Source organism: Dromiciops gliroides, chromosome 1 (genome assembly GCF_019393635.1).
Source record: "Dromiciops gliroides isolate mDroGli1 chromosome 1, mDroGli1.pri, whole genome shotgun sequence".
Classification (NCBI taxonomy): domain Eukaryota; kingdom Metazoa; phylum Chordata; class Mammalia; order Microbiotheria; family Microbiotheriidae; genus Dromiciops; species Dromiciops gliroides.
This window is the reverse complement of record NC_057861.1, coordinates 234,345,693-234,368,962: the sequence shown is the minus strand read 5'-3', so window position 1 is coordinate 234,368,962 and position 23,270 is coordinate 234,345,693. Positions and strand designations below refer to the sequence as shown.

The 23,270-nt window shown below is 41.2% G+C and overlaps 1 protein-coding gene across 1 annotated transcript; it reads left to right on the top strand.

Moving 5' to 3' along the window:
* The first annotated feature begins 10,388 nt into the window (after positions 1-10,388).
* On the top strand, positions 10,389-23,098 carry TYMS (thymidylate synthetase). The gene is made up of 7 exons (XM_043976831.1): positions 10,389-10,827; positions 13,935-14,008; positions 17,899-18,073; positions 19,983-20,084; positions 20,919-21,094; positions 21,722-21,793; positions 22,599-23,098. The coding sequence occupies exons 1-7, from the start codon at positions 10,530-10,532 to the stop codon at positions 22,734-22,736; spliced, it is 1,035 nt and encodes a 344-aa protein (XP_043832766.1). The 5' UTR covers positions 10,389-10,529; the 3' UTR covers positions 22,737-23,098.
* Positions 23,099-23,270: the final 172 nt, after the last annotated feature.

The following is a 23,270-nucleotide window of genomic DNA, read 5'->3' as shown; positions in this document are numbered from 1 at the left end:
TTCAACAGCTGTGAGCAAGGAAAACACCAAAAAGCTATTTGGCTTTCTTTCCCCTTAGAGAGAGAGGTTCATCTATGATCTAGAAAAACCTCAGGGAGCAGTGAGCATCTAATCAAATATGAATAAATAAAACTTTACACTTTGCTGCTTATTTAATGGCTAATAATATTTAATTGTTTATTTTTTAAGAGCTAAAGGCACTTAATGTTCTTTTCTTATACCATAGGCTGTAATTACAAAAACTATCACCAGAAGCCTCTGTTCTCATATTGCTATTTTATAACTATTTCTCATACTTTACCAAAGATCTCACGTGACCTAAACTATGCTAGATACCGGAGGAGTATTTGTAATTTGACAAGGTCATTCATCCTTTCTATCCTATTCTAAATAGAGCAATGCAGATAATAAACATTTTGATTTCTGATGTGTTCTGCAATAATGAATATTATTATTGCCTTGTTTTTTTTAAGACCTAATGAGAAGAGATGATCTGATACATCTTCCACCTAGGATCTAAACATACCTCTTCTTCTGGGGTCCCAGAATTGTGAAATAGACGAGAACAATGTGATGGACACATTAAAAGTATAGTTTTATGAAGGTAAAATGTTTTAAATGCCATGAAGAACTGAGGATTAAATAATTTTCTATTTTAGTTTAATAGGTCTTTAAAATGTGCTTTAAGCTTAAAAAAAAAAAGGTAAAGCAATTGTATAGATATGTTTTTGTGGTTTTTGTTTAAATCCACTGCTCACCAAATAAATGAAGATCTAGTCCCTGAAATGTCTGTCTTACTAATGTTGTTTTCTAAGTAAGGGGGCTTTCCTTCTATACAGTTTTATATTTATAATATGCATTGACTTTTAAAAAATTTTAACTGATACTAGTATTTTCTTTTAATATGACAATAAATATTTTAATGAAAAATACATGCTGCTTTTGGTTGACTTTTTTCTTTTTTTTTGTTCAGGCAATGAGGGTTAAGTGACTTGCCCAGGATCACATAGCTAGTGTCAGGTGTCTGAGGTCAAATTTGAACTCAGATCCTCCTGAATCCAGGGTTGGTGCTTTATCCACTGTACCACCTAGCTACCCCCTTTTGGTTGACTTTTACACATTCTTCTTGGACTATGCTTGCAATGTCTCATGAATGAAAAAAAAAGCTATTTGTTAAACTCCTTTTTTTAGTTAAATCAGCAAAAAGAATCATAGAGATTTAGAGATGGACTGGGAAGGCTTTAGACCTTATTAATAATAAGGCTTTAGAGTCTATAATCTTATGGACTCTAAAATTGAGGCACCTGAGATAAAGTGACTTGTCCAGGCTCAAAGCAGTATTTCAAGGGAAAAAGGCTACTCAGCATTACAAAAGGATTCTTTTGGTTTACAAAATAATTCCTATAAGGAATTCCTTTTCTAAATAACTCTACTGGCTATGTTAACTTATTACTCTCTTTAACCAGAGAGACAGAACAGAGAAAATTCAATTGTTTGGGGTCACAACCCAGAAGTTCCTATTGGAAGATTAAGTCCTGTGATCTAATTATAATGGGAGCAAAAGGCAAAATCACTTTCTCTAGACTTTTCTAAGTCCATATGCATAAAGTATACATACCTTTTGCATAAAGTGTGGTGCTCTTCCATTTTTCCATACAGAATCTCAAATATATAGGCCCACTGAAGCCAAGTTTTTCTAGCATTAAATTACTCCATGGGATGTACCTGAGTACTTTCATAATGGATCTAATATTTGATATGTAATGGAAAGATTATTGGAAATTGAGTGCTTGAATATAGTCCTAGATTTTCCAATTAGCAACCAATGGTGAGTCAATTCAATCTTATTCAGGAAAACATTTGTTACAGATCTGGTATGAATTAAATTCCCAAATATTTCTTATATACATTCTGGAGAAAATACAAAGGTTAGCTGAGTCTTTTTTCTAGGCACTTATGACTGGATAAATTAGAACAGGTCACTGAAAAGTGCTATTTCAAAACCTCACCTAACAACCTTGATACACACAATTATTGAGAACTGACTGACTGTCTAGTTTGGTTTCCAAGCCCATAGACTGCCTGAAGCTGACAAGACTTTGTCAATTCTAGCTTCTGATTATTTTGTAGCTCTGCCAAAACTCTTCCCTCCAAAGAATCCCAAACTTTTTTTTTTTTTGTACTTTTGCTTGTTATGTAAAGCCATTTACTTTGAGAATTTTGAGATAATTCACAAAGGTCATCACATTGCTCCTCAGGACTTTATGTAAAAACTGGTGAAATGGTAAATTAAACCAGAGGCAATCTTTTCCCTCTCTCTGTACTGTTACCCCATATAAACCCTTGCCACAAGCCCCATCTTTGGGTATTCCTGGTGATGTAGGAGGCAAAAAAAGGGTTAACAAACTTAAGACCCAGGCTCTAATTTAGATTTGAACTCTAAAAGGGATTCAGATCTCAGCTCCGAAAGGGATTAATGGATAACTTAAGGCTTGGGCCTTCATTGATACAAGTCAGGGCCTAGGTTCTTGTTACCCACATTAATCACCACTCATAACAAGAACATAAAGAGGCAGGTCACAGAGACCTTAACTACAACAAAAACAGAGACAGGCTATAGAAATCCTAATTGATAATTATTAATATCCAGAAACTAGGGCTGAGAATGGAAAATACAGGGACATTCTGACCTTGGCAAGTTGAGGTAACATGTGCAGAAAAGGCCAAGTTTGTCCCCAGATTCACCTTATGACGTGTAAACCCCCAAAACATACCTCCACTGAAAAAGGTATCCTCCTTGGGGGTTGGCTTAGGACCCCAGGAACTCCAAATTAGGATAAGCCCTCCCCTGTACCTCTCAAAGGTGGAGAATATTATAATGAGAAAGACAGGCCCTCCCCTGTACCTCCCTAAAGTGGAGATTATTATAATGAGACTGATAATCAATTTATCCACACTATAAATATAACTGTCTTTTCTTTCCCTATTCTAGGGACACCTCCATACTGCTCTCCCTGTGTTCACTCACAGTATTGCAATAAAACTTGGGAAATTGAGTCGCTGAGTCTTGTAATTGTTTTGGGATGACTCACGATCAATCTGATCAATTAATTCCATCCCACATCACTAGCACTAGCTATGGAGGTATCCCAAGTTTTAACTCATCTGCCCCAATTTTTATTCATTTTCAGGTTAACAACCTTAATATCATGAAAACTTGAGTTTCTGGCTTCCCCTCCCTCCTTCTATTTCCTCTTTTATGAAATGATGGATTCCAGTAAATGATCTCTAAGATTGCTTCTAGCTCTAAATTTCTATGATCTTTACTACATCCTCCGTTTGTGGTTTTTTTTAGGACAAACTGGGAATAAAATGGGAAGAGGTCTAGAAACCTCCTCTGATTGGAACTGGAAGAAAAATGTTTTGAAATAAAGCTGAGGGGCAGCTAGGTGGTGCAGTGGATAGAGCACTGGCCCAGGATTCAGGAGGATCTGAATTCAAATCCGGCCTCAGACACTTGACACTTACTAGCTGTGTGACCCTGGGCAAGTCACTTAACCCCAATTGCCTCACCCAAAAAGAAAGAAAGAAAGAAAGAAAGAAAGAAAGAAAGAAAGAAAGAAAGAAAGAAAGAAAGGAAGGAAGGAAGGAAGGAAGGAAGGAAGGAAGGAAGGAAGGAAGGAAGGAAGGAAGGAAGGAAGGAAGGAAGGAAGGAAGGAAGAAAGAAAGAAAGAAAGAAAGAAAGAAAGAAAGAAAGAAAGAAAGAAAGAAAGAAAGAAAGAAAGAAAGAAAGAAAGCAAGCACTAACTGTACATGGCACCTACACAAAAATTGACCATGTATTAGGGCACAAAACCTCACAGTCAAATGCAAAATGGCAATGTAAAGGCTAAAATTCTAGCTATACTATCCAAAACATCTAATGAGTGGTCGCCAATAAACTATAAGCTTTAGCAAGAGTTAGACTTTTAAGCATTTATTAAGGAGAATAAGAATTTGGTAAAGAGAGAAAGAAAGGCCTAGATTGATTTATCTATTAAAGGGAGAGCGCATTTCTAGCTCCCTTCTCCACCAGAGTCCTCAGGAAAGAGAGTGAGTCAGCGCGCCAGCCCCCCCCCTTCCTCCTCCCACCAGCCAACATCACTTCCTGACGCCAAAGAAAGCTGCATGGTCCTGCCCTCAGAGGCCCTCTCCTCATGGCAGAGCTTTTCTACAGTAAGTCTCCAGCAGGTGGCGTCATTCCAATTGGTACAGCAAAAATAGTAAATGCATCCTTTTCGGATCATGATGCAATAAAAATTACATGTAATGAAGTGCCATGGATAGACTAAAAATTTATTGGAAACTGTGAGAAAATAATTATTAATAATGGATTTCTTGGGGGACCCAAAAATCACTTTCTCAGTCCTTTCTCATCCACCCCACCCCACCCCACCCCCAACACAGACTCCAGAAAGTCAAGTTCTCCTTGAGAAACTTTAACAAATCTCATCTGGGATAAACCCAAGGAAAAAGAATGGAGAGAGATTCTTTTGTCTAGATTGCTGAAGGTCTGATGGGATTAAATCACACCTAGATGATGGAGTTTGTCTTAAGCTACTAAGAGTGAGGGTCTTTTGCATTCTTTTCTCTGTTGTCTTCTCTACATTTTAATGTAGACCACCTTCAAGTCGTGTCAACCAATGGAATTGAATGATGCTAACCAGTTAGCTTTGATCAATGTATAATGACCCACCTCTATCAAAAGAGGATAAAACCCCTTAGAAGACACTATTCCAGTTCTTTGGGGTTTTAGATCTCTTTTTAGGACAGCATGGGTCTTCAGAGGGTCGTTTAGGTCTTATGGGTATTCCAGGACTTTCCTCTTGCTATCACCAACTGGCATGCTGAAGCTCTCTCCCTGATTTCTCTACCACTCAGCCTGGGACCATGAGAAGTTAGGAGACATGTGGTCAATCCTTTACTGTTATAATTTTTTTTTTTGGTGAGGCAATTGGGGTTAAGTGACTTGCCCAGGGTCACACAGCTAGTAAGTGTTAAGTGTCTGAGGCTGGATTTTAACTCAGGTACTCCTGAATGCAGGGCCGGTGCTTTATCCACTGCGCCATCTAGCTGCCCCCTTTACCGGTATAATATTGAATAAATAAAAATATGCTTACCCAAAACTTATGTATATGACAATACCAATAGCAATGATATTTAAAAAAATATAAAACTAAATAACCTCATCCTAAAGAATGAGTGGGTCAAACAACAAATCATAGAAACAATCAATAATTTCACCAAAGAGAATGACAATAATGAGACAACATACTAAAATATGGGATACAGCAAAACATTTTTTTTTCTGCTCAAATTTTTTTTAAATTTTATGTTTTAAATTTATTAACAAAGCAGTTCTTAGGGTAAATTTGATATCTCTAAATAAAATATATCTCTGAATAAAATAAAGAAAGAGATCAATGAATTAGGCATGCAGTTAAAAAACTTAAAAAAGAACAAATTGAAAATCTCCAATTAAATACCAAATTTAAAATTCTGAAAAATAAAAGGAGAGAATAATAAAATTTAAAGAAATAAAGCTGGAAGAAAGCAGGGACAAAAGGTCATATCAAATTCATTTGTGCATTGTTTTTGTATTTATCTCTTTCAGACCACTGGTTCTGACATAATCTTAATGTCCATCTCTAAAACTCCCTTTGTAACTGAACACATTTATTTCCTGGCTGTTTATGTACATACACATGCACACCCACTCTGATTTAAGAGTCTCTTCTCTCTGAATCAGGGATGTGGTGGTAAATGTTTTACAAGTAGCTCTCCAAAAGAAAAAAAAAATGTGTTCATGACACACTTTTAAGTTTAATCTGCATTATTTTTGTTTGTTTTTTTGGAGGCAATCGTGGTTAAGTTCTTTGTCCAGGACACAGCTAGGAAGTATCTGAGTACAGATTTGAATTTAGGTCCTCTTAACTCTAGGGCCAATGTTTAATCTGTATTATTAATATGTTCTCCATCACTTTCATTAAGTCTAGGGGAAAAGGGGCAGCTAGATGGCGCCGTGGATAAAGCACCAGCCATTCAGGAGTACCTGAGTTCAAATCTGGCCTCAGACACTTGACACTTACTAGCTGTGTGACCCTGGGAAAGTCACTTAACCCCAACTGCCTCACCAAAAATTAAAAAAAAAAAAATCCTATTGATGGAGGAGGCTAAAAGGGGTTAACAGATAAACTGAGGCTTGAGTCCTTATTAATAGTACCTAAAAGGATTAATAGAGAAACTAAGGTTTTTGTTCTTATCAACAGAATTGAATGGAGGGTTCAATCCCTACCAACCAATACTATCAACAGAAGCTTAGGGAAGGTAACTAGGTGTAAGGGGCTAAAAGTTTAGCTAAACTATCTAAAATCTAATGAGTGGTCGCCAATAAATTATAAGCTTTAGCAAGAGTATTTAAATGTTTAAGTATTTATTAAAGAGCATTAGGATCAGAGAGAAAGGTAAAAATCTAACTATTTCTAAGAGACACCGTCATCCAACCCATCATGGCGAGGTCAGGAACCAAAAAAGAGAGCACTTTCTACTTCATGTCCTCCTCCCAGAAATGGGAGGCTCCTCAAGTTGATTGGCTGGTAGCCTTAATAGGCAGTACTCACCAGCAAACATCACTTCCTGATGCTAAGGACCTTGACCACATGGCTTGCCCTCAGAGGCCTTCTCCTCATGGCTGAGCTTTGCTACAGTAAGTCTCTAGCAGGTGGCGTCACTCCAATCGTTACATAGATGACCCTTAACCATTAATAACCATTAATATTCCTAGATGACAAGACACCTAGAAACCAGATCTTAGATACCAAAACAGAGAGACCCTCTGGCTCTGACAATTTTAAGCATGTCTTTAAGGAACATGTGCAGAAACGGCCAAATGTGTCCTTAGGTTCACCTTATGACGCATAAACCCCAAAAATACACCTCCAAGGAAAAAGGTACCTGCCTCGGAGATTGTCATAGCACCCTGTTTTAGGACCCCAGGAAGTCCAAATTAGGATAAGACCTCCCAAGAACCTCCCACAAAGAGGAGATTAAGATAATGAGGAGTAACCTACATTTTCTCACTATAAATATGATCATTTCCTCTCCCTACTCAAGATACCTATCTCCATGGTGCTCTCCCTGTGGTCAGCAGTCTTTCAGTAAAACTTGGGAAACTGAGTCACTAAGTCTTGTAATTCTTTGGGATGCCTCGCAATCAATTTGATCAATTAACCCTCCCCCCCCCCCATCACTATTACTGTAAGTGGGCACCTTCTCTGCAACAGACATACAATCTTATGGAGAATTGGCCCAGAGTGCTGAAAAGTGACTCATCCAGAGTCATACAAACAGTATTTTGTCAGAGATTTGTAACCACATCTTCCTGGCTTCGTGGGCTCTGCATTACTCCGAAATGCTTCTCATATGTTTATAACCTGTGATGGGCCCAAGCCACCCCAGAAGTTTTCTGGGGTACATCAAAGAACCTTATCCTTGAGAAACTAAACCAAAGGACAGACACACCTAAAGAGATAAGTGGAATGGATCAGGACTGAGCTAGCTCTGGGACCACCACCCTTCATTCCAGTCTCCCTCACCCCCTCAACGAGGTAATCCTCTTAGGTATGGCTGCACCAGGAGGGGACAGAGCAACCGCCTACCACCAGACTGCTTCCAACCCACCACCCTATAAGGGACATTTCACCCTTACTTGGGTGGTCACACCATATTTGGGCCTATAAAAGGGAGCTCCCCAGTCTAGTCGAAGAGGAAAGAGTTTTAAACCTTCCTCCTGGCAAGTTTCTCTTGTATCCAATAAACTTCTTTTATTCCTAAAAAAAAAAAAAAAAGATGGCTTGAGAGATCTGCAGACTCCCTTCCCCCAAATCCCCCCAGCCACCACCAGTGGGGGATGGTCCTCCCTCAATAAGGGAACTTTCCAGTCAGATGATCACCCCCATCAGTCCTCTATAAAAGTATCTGCCTGTCTCCTGTTTGAGGAGATTGGATTTGAGGAGCCACATTCTGTGCCATGACTTCTACCCATGAGAAGTCCAAGGATTTCTCTCTTGGTTCCCCTTCCTCAGCCCCTAAATAAACTATTATTTTATTCTATTGGATTTGTGTGCAAGAGGGTGTATTTCTTTAAAGATAAATTCCTAAGGACCCTGAACCCCAACTCCTATCCCAAATCCCCTACCCTATTTCCCTATAACATAACTGGTGCCCAATGTTGAAGGGTACAGGAAATTTCCTCTTTCCTCTTGGCACACAAAACCTGGAGGTCGGAACTTCCCTTCTGGGTTTCTTTTCTCCCTCTCCCACCTGGCTCAACCTCCAGTCTGAGTCACAGAGAGGTAGAGATGGTCAGCTTTTGCACACGACAGCGGACAGGCAGCCTGGGTCTCCCTCCCTCGCCAAAAGCTCGGCCAGACGTCTGAACCACGCTCAGACCCTCAGACTCCATGTTTCTGGGTAAGAACTTTTGTGTTTGTGTGTCTATCCCTTGCCAGCACTCTGCTCTTCCATGAGATGGGCAGCTGGCGTTTCTCTCCCTTGAGAAAGCTCAACCTAAGGTCTGAACCACGTTTGGATCATTCTCCCTAGACAGGACAACATCTGGGTACAGTCATGGGTCAGAAAGGGAGTGTTCGGAAAGGCTCACCGCTGGGGTGCATCCTAAGAGATTGGACTAAATTAGAACTTACAAATTTGAGAAAGAGATGCATGATCTATTATTGTAACACTCTTTGGCCAAAGTATCCATTAGGATCCCAAAAGAACTGGTCGTTACATGGAACCCTTAAGTATAACACCATTTTGCAATTGGACAAGTTTTGCAGGCGAGAAGGGAAATGGACAGAGATTCCATATATTTTGGCCTTTATGGCTTTAAGCCAGAACTCAAAAGGAAAGGAACAGAACAGAATATGCCCAGCAAAACCAACTGAATCTAAGGAAGCTCTTGCTAACCCTAAAATGCCTCCTTCCTCACAGGGATTCAATGATTTCTTAGATGATGTCCTCTTGCTGGTAGGAACTCACTGCAAGTCCAAGCGATTAGCTAACCTTTCTGGCACGCCCTCCTCCTCTACGACCCCATCCCCTCCTGTTCCTCAGTCTCATTCCCTGCCTGTTCCTCGGCCCACCCCTTCTTCCCCGCCTGTTTCTGTACCTATGGGTCAACCACTGTCATACCACTCTATGACTGGGACTTCTCTTTGCCCAGAGTATGGTCTCAGAACCAATCTCCTGTGCCCTCCACAGCCGAGCTCCTGCCACACTTGGAGTGGAGGTCAGTACTCTCCTATTTGCCCCACCCAACAGCTGTCTCCACAATCTATCCAGCTGTACCCCATCACAATCTGGGGGAGCTCCAATACATTCCCTATTCTCCTATTTTTTCCATTCAGTAGCCGCTCTCATCTGCACTCCCTAATTTGCAGTTGCCTTCGCCCATTCCCCCAGTCTTCCCTATTTCCCCATAACATACCCCAAGCCATAGACTTACTTGCTATCAGAAAGTCACCAGTATGCCAAAATACTTTATGAAAGGGATGAAAAGAGTTTGGGGTAATCTCTCTTTCAAGTCACTTCAATTCAACAAGCATTTTTTGAATGCCTATGCAAGTCAATCTCTCCCCTGTCTTACCTATTACTGGGGTGAGGATAATTTGTGGTTAACCAATCAGCCAATCAGTGAATATTTATTAAGAGCCTATTATGTGTCTCCCACAGTGCTAAGCACCAGATACCAAAAGAGGCAACAACAGTCCCTGCCCTCAAGTAACTTACAATCTAATGGAGGAAATGACAGGCAAATATACAGAGAAATCAAGCTACTATAGGATAAATAGGAAATAATCAGCTGAGGCATTTTGAAGGCACTGGAATTAAGAGGGGCTGGGGAAGGCTTCCTGTAAAAGATGGGAATTTAGTTGAGACTTAAAGGAAGCCAGGGAGGTCAGTGGTCAGAGTGGAGGAAGGAGAGCATTCTAGCCACGAGGAGAACCAGAGGGAAGGCCCTGAGCAAGAGAGGAAATATACAATTAGTTTGTACAGTCGGGAGGCCAGTGTCACCCGATCCTGGATAACGCGTTGGGGAGTAAGGCGGTAAGAAGACTGGAAAGGGGGGAGGAGGCTCGGTAAAGAAGGCTATTTTGAGTGGATCCCTCATAAACCACACAAAAGTCAATCATCAAGCTGAGCCGCTTGTGCCAGCAAGGTGCCAGGACTGAGCAGAGGGGAGCCCCGGGAGAATAGGGGGAGAGGGCTGCAAGCCAACCCTCGCGCAAATTCTACCCTCCTGGACGCCCCAGGTACGCAGACCACGGCCAGAGCGCACTACTCAGGGTCCCGCGGAGGCGGAAATTCCGGTTTTTTTGGCTGCAGGAAGAGGAGTTGCCTAAATCAAACGAAAAAAGGCGCCAACAAGGGGGCTGAGCCAGGCTTCAGCTTTGTCCTACTCTCCTCTCTGTTCCCGCGTTCCAGCCATGCCCGCCGTGGTCTCCGAGCTGCACAGCCAGCCGGCTCCGGAGCCGAGAGCCGAGCCCCAGGATGTTGCACCTACTGCTGCTGCAGCCGCCTCCAGCCCGGCCCCCGACCCCGGCCCCGGCCCCAGCCCCAGCCCCAGCCCCAGCCCCAGCCCCAGCCCACCGCCCCGGCCGAACGGGGAGAAGCAGTATCTGAGGCAGCTCGAGCACATCCTCCAGCACGGCTACAAGAAGGAGGACCGCACGGGCACCGGCACCGTGTCCGTGTTCGGCTTGCAAGCCCGCTACAACCTCCGAGGTGGGGGAGAGGGGGAGGCGGGAGAGCATGGGTGGGGAGGGGAGGGCTGGCACAGAAAGCGGGGAATGGCCCTAGGAAGGGGCCCTGGCGCCCAGGTGGACCAACCCCCTCTTTCCCCGCCCCGCCCGGCTCTGACTTATTTAGGAGGGTGATTGGGGGTGAGTCAGCCCCGGCTTTGGAACCTCACGCATTAGATCGATAATTCCTTGGGCATGACCCGCGTTAGTGGATGACTGTGTGAACAAATCGCTTTGTAAGCCTTAAGATGCCAAGGTAATGGAAGTTAACTATGAGAGTCATTCGGGGTTTTTTAATGCATTTTTATGGCAATCTTGTGCTTTCAATCACCTACAATTCCCCAAATCATCTATCCTTCCCCCACCTTCTAGAGAGCCATTTCTCAGAATAAAGAAAAAAGCCCAAACCAACACGTTGAAAAAATGCACCCATGGTATGCCACTTCTGCTACAAAGTGAGTGGAGGTGTCTTCTCATCTCTCTCCTTTGGGGCCAAGCTCGGTTGCTTAGTTGTTGTTAGATCGATTATTCGTGCCTCCATTTGGGTTTTTTTGTTTTTTGTTTTTGGCAAAGATATGGGAGTGGTTTGCCACTTCCTTCTCCAGTGGATAAAGGCAAACAGCTTAAGTGACTTGTTCAGGGTCACACAGCCAGGTCTGAGGGTGGATTTGAACTCGGGTACTCCAGACTCCATCCACTTCCCCATCTAACTTCCGGGAAATGCTCAACTAGGACACTACCAAAACGTTGCAGTACTGGGATTCGAACCCATATCTTAGCCAAAAAATTAGACTTCAGGTTTTCAAAGCTCTAAACATTTTCTCATTGCATCCTTACAACAACCCTGATGGGTGCTATTTTACAGATGAGAAAACTGAGTCAGGCAGAGGTTAAGTGACTTGCCCAGGGTCACACAGTATCTGCACTAGATTTGAATTTAGGTCTTCCTGACTCCAGGTCCAGTGTTCTATCTACTGCACCATCCAGCTAAATTTAAACTTCCTCAGTTTCTGAGGCGGTTGGACTACATGGTCTTTGAGATCTCTTCCAGTTCTACCTAGTTCTAAGATCCTCTATGACTCTTTGGTTCCTGCATTCATATAGTGTATAGTGGGGCCCCTCAGGCTGTTCTGTGGCAACACATTTATAGGGCTTGCTCCCACTCTTGCTCCTTTTCTCAAGGAGATTGTGAATGTCCAATTACCAAGCAGCATTTTAAAGCACCCACTATGTGCTAGGCACTAGATACCTCCAAAATAAATACAGTCCCTGAGATGATAATAATAGCATTTATATGGGCATAAGGCTTACAAAGTACTGAATATGTTATCTCATTTGATTGATGTATGTACAAATCTTTAAGAAAGTACTCTGTTGTTAATTCCCCTCTCCTGGTCATAGTTTTGGGAATCAGTGGCCAAAGTAACAAATGGAAGAGTATACCATTTTGAGTAAAGAATATAGAAATTGGAGTTGGAAATTTCACACCATACTTAAAGTAGAGGTTGGGGGAAGGTAATGTGATGTTTGGGGCAATAACACAGTTGTTAAGTGTGTCTGTCAGTTTTGATCCCTTTTCACCCACTACCCCTCAGTTTCCCTGACTAGTCATCCCCACCAGTTTCACCCCTATCACTGACACAGAAAGAAAATAAATGCCTTCCTCAGCTCTACCCCACAAACACACTGTCCATTTCAGTTCCATGAAAAACCAGCAGTTCAGTCAAGCCCTCTACAATTATTCTGGGGTCATTGATAAGCAGGTTGGTGTGTGGCCATCGATATCCACCCTGCTCAGCATCTTGGGAGTCAGACTAATTGAGGCCTCTACCCCAGCACGAGGAAGCAAGATATTGCCAAAGGTGCCACAGAAAAGGCCTTGTGGGTCCAGGTCCTTCTTGGAAATCTGCTGAGACAAGTGGAAAGGACCCTGAATTTGGAATATAGAGGCTGCTGCTTAGTACCTTGTGATTTTGGGGAAGTCACTTGAACTCTGGGCCTCCAGTTCCTTTTTTTTTTTTTTAAGTGATACAATTGGGGTTAAGTGACTTGCCCAGGGTCACACAGCTAGTAAGTGTTAAGTGTCTGAGGCCAGATTTGAATTCAGGTCCTCCTGACTCCAGGGACGATGCTCTATCCACTGCACCACCTAGCTGCCCCTCCAGTTCCTTTTTAAAATAAGGGGACTGGACTAGATAGAACCTCTAAAGTTCCTTGCAGCTATGCTCAGAAAATTAATGTTTAAAAAAAAAAATCTAACCCATGCCATACACAGGTGATGCTCATTCTCTAGAGATTTTTGAAAAGTAGAGCAGACATTTCATGTGCATGGTATAGTTTATGTTCTGTTCTCTCTAAGCAAATGATCTGAAGGCATTTGGTACCCATGAGCAGAGTCAGGTTTTTAATTTTTAATACTTTCATTTGCCTTCAACCTAAATTCTTGTTGGCCCAGCTGGACTCTGCACAAATTATCATTTGTGGGATAAATGGACTATGGAGCAGTAGCCCAGCCCTGAAGTCTTCTCTGGTATCTGCCAAGATTCAGGGGACTTTGTCCTGGAGGGTATCTTCATAGCGGTCCACATCATTTGAGCTAAAGAGGAAGCTTGTGTGACACACCAGAATACCCTTTTGTTTCCATGCTGCCTTCCTAACCTTTTTCAGGAGGACTTGCCCTATTGTGTAGCAGGTGGTAGCACAGGCTAGTTGCATTGAATCTCTGGTGGTTTTTGTTTGTTTGTTTTAGTGAGGCAATTGTGGGGGTAAGTGACTTGCCAGGGTCACACAGCTAGTAAGTGTTAAGTGTTTCAGGCCGGATTTGAACTCAGGTCCTCCTGAATCCAGGGTTGGTGCTCTATCCACTGTGCCACCTAACTGCCCCCTCTGGTGTTTTTTTAAATTGATATAAGTTAACTATCAATGCTATGTGCTCCTGGAGGCCAGTGACTCTCCCCCTCCACAGATGTTTGGAGCAGCCCAGAATAGCCCTTTCAGGGTGGCCTTACTTCCTAATGCAATTTCTGTGATTCTTTATGTACTGGGTTTTTTTTCCCCACCTCTTCAAATTCTTTGTGGATTTTTTTTTAGATGAGTTTCCTTTACTGACAACTAAGCGTGTGTTCTGGAAGGGTGTTCTGGAGGAACTGTTGTGGTTTATTAAGGTAAGGTGTTTCTATCTGGGTGCCTAAGTTCTCATCTAATTTTTCTAAACACAATGTTATTACTGTTTTTATTTCCCTTAGCATTATGATATTAAACCCTACCTCACCTTTGTTATAGGCAGGAAGTGAGTGTACTTATCTGCTTAGAAAATAGAAGCCCCAGAAGTGGGGGACTATGGGTATGGAACATTACATATACTAGAAGACTGATGTATTGGTTAGTTTTTCTGAACTCTTTTTTCTCAAGAACTGGCTCCCCAGATTAAAGGAGGGGAAGAAACATATTTGGAAATGAAGGTGATACAAAGATGGTTATCAATAACTTTTTATAAGATAATAAAGAAAAAACTTCTTAGTGAGAAAACATCACTTCACAAGAACTGAATTAAAAATCACTCATAGGGCAGAACCAAGAGAACATTGTGCACAGAGATAACAATATTGTTTGATGAAGAACTGTGAATGACTTGACTATTCTCAGCAATACAAGGATCCAAGACAATCCCAAAGGACTAATGATGAAGCATACTATTCACCTCCAAAGAAAGAACTGATATTGATGGAACACAGACTGTAACACGTTATTTTTTACTTAATTTCATTTTTTTCTTTTATTCAAATTTTCTTGTACAAAATGACTAATATGGTAATGTTCTACATAATTGTACACATATAACCCCCATCTGATTGCTTACTTCCTCAGGGACACAGGAGGGGAAGGAGGCAAAGAGGGATAAAAATTGGGTTCTTCTTGTCCTCCCCCTTAACTGTGGATGTCCTCAGTTCTCTGTTCTCAAGAGTCTTTCTCTGCCTTGGCAATTTCATCTATTATGATGACTTCGGTTATCTCCTTCATGATTTCTCAAATGTAGTTTTTAATCTCTCCCCGGGCTCTGTTCCTATATTTCCAATTGCCTGCTGGTATAACACTTGGATATTATGTAAACATTTCAGAGTCATCTGGCCCAAAGCAGAATTTCTTGTTCCCTCTCTGTCCCCAATCTGCTTTTCCTCCTGAGTATATTTCTTTGGAGATATACCCATTTTCTTTTAAATTTTTTTTCTTTATTTTATTTTTAATTATGGAATAAAACAAGCATTACCATAACTGTAATTTTAAAAAATGACTAGATATGAAACTGCAGATTTGTTATGTACAACTTGCTATACCTTTTAAATATATAACTATATAATATGCATATTTTTCCCCTTTCCCCTCTCCCCCAGCTACCATGCCAAAAAATAAATATGTGTATATATATATATATATATAAAATATACATACGTGTGTGTGTGTGTCTGTCTGTCTGTCTGTGTGTGTGTATTCTATACCTACGTCTATTTATCCTTTCTTTCTCTGGATGCAGATAGCATCTTCCTTCATATGTCCTTTGTAGTTAATTTGGCTATTTATAGTAGTCAAAATACCTTGGTTGTTCAAAGTTCTTAAAATAGTATGCTGTTACCGGATACAACGTTCTTTTGGTTTTGCTCTTCATTATTTTGTGCAGGTCATTCCATGTTTTTCTAAAATCACTGAGCTCATCATTTCTTATTAGCACAGTAGTATTCTATCACAATCATATACCACAACTTGTTCAGCCATTACCCAGTTGATGGGCATGCCTGTAATTTCAAGTTCTTAGCTACCACAAATAGCTGCTATAAATATTTTAGAACATATAAGCTCTTTTCCTTTTTCTTTAATCATCTTGGGAAGCAAGATGTAATGGTATTGCTGGTTCAGGGGGCATAGGCAATTTAATAACTCTGACTTTTCTAGGCCTGTCCAATGACACCAACCTCCTTGCTGTTTTTCATATAGGATTTTCTATCTCTTGATTCTGGGCATTTTCTTTCTTTTTGGTGAGGCAATTGGGGTTAAGTGACTTGCCCAGGGTCACACAGCTAGTAAGTGTCATGTGTCTGAGGTCGGATTTGAACTCAGGTACTCCTGACTCCAGGGCCAACACTCTATCCACTGCACCACCTAGCTGCCCCTGGGCATTTTCTTTGGCTATCCCCTATGCCTGGAATTCTCTCCCTCATCTGCCTCCTCCCCTCTAGGCTTCCTTGGTTTCCTTCAAGTCCCAGCCAGAAACGCTTTGTGATTCCCCCTTAATCTCAGTGCTTTCTTCTGTTGATTGTCTCTAAGTTGTCCTGTGTGTGCCTTGTTTTTTTTTGAGGGGGGGGGGGGGGTTGGTTTTTTTTTTTTTAGTGAGGCAATTGGAGTTAAGTGACTTGCCCAGGGTCACACAGCTAGTAAGTGTCAAGTGTCTAAGGCTGGACTTGAACTCAGTTCTTTCTGACTCCAGGGCCAGTGCTCTATCCACTGGCCACCTAGATGCCCCAGTATGTGCCTTCTTTTCACACAGTTGTTTGCATATTATCTTCCCTATTAAGCTGTGAGCTACTTGAGAGTAGGGACTGTCTTTTGCCATTTTCTGTATCCCTAGCGATTAGCACAGTGCCTAGCACATAGTAGGTACTTAATATTTACTGACTTAAAACCTGACTCTTCCCTCTCTCCCATCCCACACTGAATCCATTCCCAAGTCCTGTTGATTGTGCATTGACGGTACGTCTCACATTTAGACCTCTCCTTTCCCATTGCTAGCACACTCATTTAAGCTCTCGTTAACTTTCTTGTTTGCACTATTAAAATAGCCTGCTGACATCTCGTTTTTTCCAGGCTTTCCTTCACATTGCTGCTACTTGTTTCCTTGCTCAAAAATATTCAATGGCTCCCTATTCCCCACCAAACAAAATACAGACATCTTTGCTTGGCCTGTAAGGCCCTCCACAATATGGCTCAACCTAGTTTTCAGGCTCACTGTGTCCTGCTCCTGTGAACACAGTCTACCTTCCATCCTGTTCTCCTTTGTCTCTGTAATTTGCATATGTTGTTCCTCAGGTCTGGGAGCCACAGCTGGTGAAATTCTTTTCTAGGTCCACGGCCTTCAAACAGCCTCCACTCCCTCATTTAATCTCCTCTTCTGCTCTCATTTCTCAAATGCATTTAATTGTATTCTGATGGTGTAACTTCTTTGATAGCTGGGACCATGACCTTTCATCACTGTATTTCCAAGACTCAGTAGTACTGGTTACATAGTAAATGCTTAATAAACCTTGGCTAGATTGGAAGAAAAGATTAAAGAAATGGGAACTTTCAGAACAAGTAACTTTATAAGAAAAAATGAGAACAGACTATTTTGAAGTTACTTGGAAGGTAGGAAAAATGTGTTGGAAGTGTTAATACTTAGAAAAACTGATTGGAGTCCAATTTAGAAAGTCAAGGAGATAAAGGAAGAATTGACTTTAAGGGAGAAGTTAATCTTTTTAAGCTGAAGATATAAGGGAGGAGGGGTGAGAAATAGATGCTGTTGGGAGGAGACACTGACATTTGATTTATTTTTTCCATCTCTTTAGTTTACATTTATGTAGCAAATTTCCCTCAGTAAACATTCTCTCTTCTGGAAAATGGAGATAATAGTATCTTCTAGACCTACCTTGCAAGGTAGTCTTGTAAATATGTGACGTTATTTCATTTGTTACTTATAACAGCCCTGTGATAGTAGGCACAGAACAATACAGGATTCATCCATATTATCCCCATTTTACATATGAGGAAGCTTTGGGTCAAAACCACTAAGTGATTTGTCCAAAGCGATGCAAGGATTGAACCTGCCTCAAGCCCATGTATTGTGACTCCCAAGTGTAGTTCCACTGCACCATCCTCCCTCTCTCAGAAGTTTGAGAGATAGAGGTGCATCTCACTGCTGTCACAGAGGGGTAGGAATTCCCAAGGATAGGCCATGCCCTCTCACCAGGCCCTTGGGTTTGCTGACAGGTGAGTAGAATGACTGGGCTTCTTCCCCCACTTCTTGTAGGGTTCTACGAATGCTAAGGAGCTCTCTGCCAAGGGAGTGAAAATCTGGGATGCCAATGGATCTCGAGACTTTCTGGACAAGCAGGGGTTCACTACCAGGGAGGAAGGAGATTTGGGACCAGTGTATGGCTTCCAGTGGAGACATTTTGGGGCAGAATACAAAGAGATGAACACAGGTGAGGAGACTTAAGCAGATGAGTCAGATTTTCACATGTATTGCCAAGTGTGTAGGTGTATTCTATTATTTCAGACAAGAGTGTGGGGAAATAAGAAATGTATAGTGGGGGAACAAAAAAAAATACACACTCAGCCTGTAACCACATGAGTTCTGGAGAAATGTCTCTGTTCTGGGTCGTGTGAAGAAATGCCTATGGGGGGCAACTAGGTGGCGCAGTGGATAAAGCACCGGCCCTGGATGCAGGAGGACCTGAGTCAAATTCAGCCTCAGACACTTGACACTAGCTGTGTGACCTTGGGCAAGTCAGTTAATCCTCAGTGCCCCACCAAAAAAAAAGTATATAAGAAAGCACCTTACTACCCTTGATGAACTCTTAGAGCTCATATCTGAATTAGAGCTTGGGTCTTAGGTTTTTCTGTTAACCTCTTTTTTGTCTCCTACATCACTTGGGTGCTTCAAGGTGAACTTCCAGCCTAGCCCGACTCCAATAAAACCTAGGCCCCTCTCCAGGCCTTGCTTGGGCCCAAGGCCCAGGAGCCTCAGCTCTCCAGAGCCCCACATGCTGGGCAGCCCCCTACTGGGAGGTTTGGTCAACAAAGCTATAGGGCCTGAAACCAGAATCACTCTCTGCCTTTAGGGCTCTGAGAAGAGTCCAAATATAGTCTTTTCTCTCAAGGCTAACAGACCCATTTCACAGACTCCACCCTTATACCCTTTCAAGCTCCAGGACCTCCCTTTATTTTTTTGGTGAGGCAGTTGGGGTTAAGTGACTTGCCCAGGGTCACACAGCTAGTAAGTGTTAAGTGTCTGAGGCCCGATTTGAACTCAGGTCCTCCTGAATCCAGGGTCGGTGCTCTATCCAATGCACCACCTAGCTGCCCCTCCCTTTATTTTTGATTCTTGCTTTTTTCTTTTTTTTCTTCCCTTTTTTGTTTCAAAGCTTTGCACACATCCCCATTCCTTGAAACTCCCACCAGGTCCTATTTCCCAACAAATGTTTTGCAGAGCTGAAATTACTGACCTCCCCTTGGTCTGACCTTCCCATCTGGGAGCTCTCCCCACTTGCCCATGTTTCTTTCTTCACAGATTTGTAATAATCTAGCTGTTTTACAAATATAGAAATAACAGAATCTGTTTTGTATGACCATGCCTCTTTGTAATAATAGGCTTTGTTTTTCTTGCCTTCTCAATGGGCTGGGGAAGGAATTTGGAACTAAAAATAAAACTGAATTAAAAAATAAGAAAATATTTTCTATCCATAATAAAGCAATTGTCATCACAGGCTCTCATAAATTCCTGGGACTTGACCTGTCTGATCATCCTAGCTACTGCTACTACCTGTTCTACTTGGCATGCCTTGGAGGACAGTTTCCTTAATTTATCTCTACCTCTGCTTTTTTTTTTTTTTTTTTTTGCAAGGCAATGGGGATTAAGTAACTTGCCCAGGGTCACACAGCTAGTGTCAAGTGTCTGAGGTCGAATTAGAACTCAGGTCCTCTTGAATCCAGGGCCAGTGCTTTATCCACTGCGCCACCTAGCTGCCCCCTCTGCTGTCTTTAAAAAAACCCAACAAGCTGTAAAATCCTTTTAAAAGATTTTTTTTTTTAATAAAATCAGAGCCAAGTAATGATTGTTGTGGTACAGGATAACAGGCAAGAGTCACTTAGGGGATAGAATGCTATGATTAAGAGTCAAGAAGACCTCACTCTGAGTCCTTAGCTCATTCTGTGGAAGAACCTTCTAACAAGTAGAACCCCAGAGTAGTAGAAGAGGCTGTTTCATGATTGGAGCATTTTTAAGTGGGAAATTAAGATCTATTCCTTACAGCTCTACAATTTTACAATCTTTTGTGTTCCTTTTCTATCCGATTGTGTACAAATATTTCTGGAATTTTTTTTCCCCTTCAGATTATTCTGGGCAAGGAGTGGATCAACTACAAAAAGTGATTGACACAATCAAAACCAACCCTGATGACAGAAGGATCATTATGTGTGCTTGGAATCCTAAAGGTAGCTACCCCCTAAATAAAATCATAATCATAATGGTGGCCACCAGGGCTTGCTGGTTTTTCAAAAACATCAGAATTCATTTGGATATAAATAAGCATTTAGGAAGTATCTAAAAATCAAATGGTGGTATATGGGGTAAGGGATTTTTTTGTTTTTGTGGGGGCAATGAGGGTTAAGTGACTAGCCCAAGGTCACACAGCTAGTAAGTGTCAAGTGTCTGAGGCCGGATTTGAACTCAGGTCCTCCTGAATCCAGGGCTAGTGCTTAGCTGCCCCCAAGGGGTTTTTTTGAACCTCAACTGACCAGTCACCTGTGCAAAAGCATCTCTGTTCTGGGAAGGTACATTAACAGAAAGTTTTAAAAAAATCTAGAAATATTTAGGAAGAGAAGAGAAAGAAAACACAGAAGACTGTAGAATTTTAGACCTGGAGGGAATAATCCTTAGTTGTTGCTGGGTAACTAGGTGTTGAGGTGGATAGAACACTGGCCCTGGAGTCATGAAGTCCTGAGTTCAAATCCAGCCTCAGACACTTACTAGCAAGTCACTTAACCCTATCTGCCTCCGTTTTCTCATCTGTAAAATAGGAATAATAGCATCTACCTCCCAGGGTTGTTGTGAGGATCAAATGGAATGTTTGCAAAGTACTTTGCAGACCTTAAAATACCATATAAATGCCAGCTGTCGTTATTATCATGACAGGTTATTTTGAGACCAGGTTAAATGATGCAGCTGGTGTAGTTTTTTTTAATCTGTCCTATCGTATTTCATGTTTTTGGAGCAGCTACGCTGATACACTTTTACCATCTCCCTTTTTTTCATATTCCTGGTCTCAGATCTTCATCTGATGGCGCTGCCTCCATGTCATGCTCTCTGCCAGTTCTATGTGTTGAATGGTGAGCTTTCTTGTCAGCTGTACCAGCGATCTGGAGATATGGGCCTGGGGGTGCCGTTCAACATCGCCAGTTATTCCCTGCTCACCTACATGATTGCTCATGTCACAGGCCTGAAGGTAGAGAACCTCTTTTCTTCAGTTAAGCACCAAAGTAGCCACTGTGTTCTTAAGTGCTGGGATAATCATGTATCACTTTTGGGGATCATATAGGGAAATTGTAAAATTTCTTTTAAAAAAAGAAAAAAGTGGGGATTGTTTTTTTTTACTTGCCAATAAAATTAGGGATTAAATCTTTAATTTCCTTGTTGCTGTATATTATAAGGAAAGGTTTTGATGAGAATCAGTATAGTGGAGTGAACAGAGTCCTAGATTGGAATCAAGAAGAATTGGGTTCAAAACCTGTCTCCGACACTACTATGTGATCTTGGGCAAGTCACTTAACTTTTGTCTGCCACAGTTTCCTCCCCTTTAAAATGAAGGTGTTAAATTTGAACTCTGAGGGTTCTTTTAGCTCCAAATCTATGATTCTGTGACATTTTATAGGAAGAACAAGTCTAAACAAGCATATAGTTAAGTTCAAGACTTATAAAAGTACCTGGTATGACGTATATTTTTTTTTTTAAACTGCATTGGTTAGGTTCCTTTGTTTTGGGAAAAGTGGATTTTGTACTCTGTAATGTGTTTTCTTTGTCCTGAGTTTAAACTAATACCATTACTGCTTTATTTCTTCTTATTATATTTTAGCCCGGTGATTTTGTACATACTCTGGGAGATGCTCACATATACTTGAATCATATTGAGCCACTGAAAATTCAGGTAAGACTTTTTCTTTGTGTGTGTGTGTGTGTGTGTGTGTGTGTGTGTGTGTGTGTGTGTGTACGTACACACATATGTATGTGTATATATGTATATGTATGATTAGGGGAATACCACAGTGAAGAGAGTCTTTGTAGTAATGTATAGTTTGGCATTCCCAGACAGCTTGGTCTTTTATTAAATTCTGAGCCTAGCTCATATCTGTATCTCCTATCAAAGCTGATACACACACACACACATATATTGGTAGTTTTAACTGCTTATCAAATGTAGTCCATTTACCATTCCTAGCAAAATGACTGTCCAATAATTCTACAATTCATTATTTCTAAAATACAGACCTTAGAATAAGCTTGTATTTTGGAAATGGGGAACACAGTCTATAAAAAATACTCAGGAAAACCAATGGATAGGTACCTACAACAGGTTCTTGCCTATGTAAGAAGGAAACAAACATTTATTAAGCACCTGATACTGTGTTAAGGTGATGCTATTACTAGCCCCATTTTACATTGAGGAAACTGAGGCAGACAGGTAAAGTGACTTGTCCATGGTCACACATCTAGTTAAGTGTCTGAGGCTGGATTTAAACTCGGGTCTTCCTGACTCCAGGCCCAGCACTCTATCCACTGCTGCTGTGTAGAGCGTAGCATTCACTATATTTGCTGTATTGCCACTCCATGTGAAACATGGCACCTACATCATGCTCTCCCATATTGAGCCAGTGAAAATTCAGGTGTGAGTCTTTTTCTGTGGGTGTGTAGTGAGTAGCAATCTGATTTCTACCTTTTAACTTGACTTTTAGCTTCAGCGAGAACCAAGACCTTTCCCCAAGCTCAAAATCCTTCGAAAAGTTGAAGCCATTGATGATTTCAAGGCAGAGGACTTCCTGATTGAAGACTACAACCCATACCCAGCTATTAAAATGGAAATGGCTGTCTAAAGCAACCTGATGCCTGGATGAGAATGTGTTCGATCTTTTCCAGAATACTATGTAGTCTGTATATTGTTACAAAGCATCCTTTTTTGGGCAAACAGGATATAGTTTATATCACACAAAAAAAGACATGATAAAGGCCTAGGAGTGGAGAAAATCTAATTTTACTCAATTACAAATACAGGCTCTCACTGATCAAATTATTTTATTTTTACATATATAAAATAATCTGATCTGAAATAAGTCCACAAACTGTTATACCTGGCAACTTTAGCAGAAATGCATGTATAGAAAGAATGGCTATAAACAAAGCTAGATATGTTGTCTTATGTAAAATTATTATTATTATTATTATTATTATTAAAATAAAGCAGTTCTTGCATTCCAGAACAGGTATTTTCTTATTCTCTAATGCAGTATAACTGTCTCCCCCTTACACATGAATTCTCTTGTCACTGGTGAGAGGTACTGTCTTATCTCACTATAGTATCTTTTTTTTTTTTTTTGTGAGGCAACTGGGGTTAAGTGACTTGCCCAGGG

What these genes read in the sequence shown, in the direction of transcription:
- TYMS (XM_043976831.1), top strand. Translation starts at nt 10,530, where the DNA reads ATGCCCGCCGTGGTCTCCGAGCTGCACAGCCAGCCGGCTCCGGAGCCG. An exon ending in CTCATGTCACAGGCCTGAAG is followed by an intron (nt 21,095 to 21,721) that starts GTAGAGAACCTC and finishes ATTATATTTTAG; the next exon opens with CCCGGTGATTTTGTACATAC. An exon ending in TTGAGCCACTGAAAATTCAG is followed by an intron (nt 21,794 to 22,598) that starts GTAAGACTTTTT and finishes CTTGACTTTTAG; the next exon opens with CTTCAGCGAGAACCAAGACC.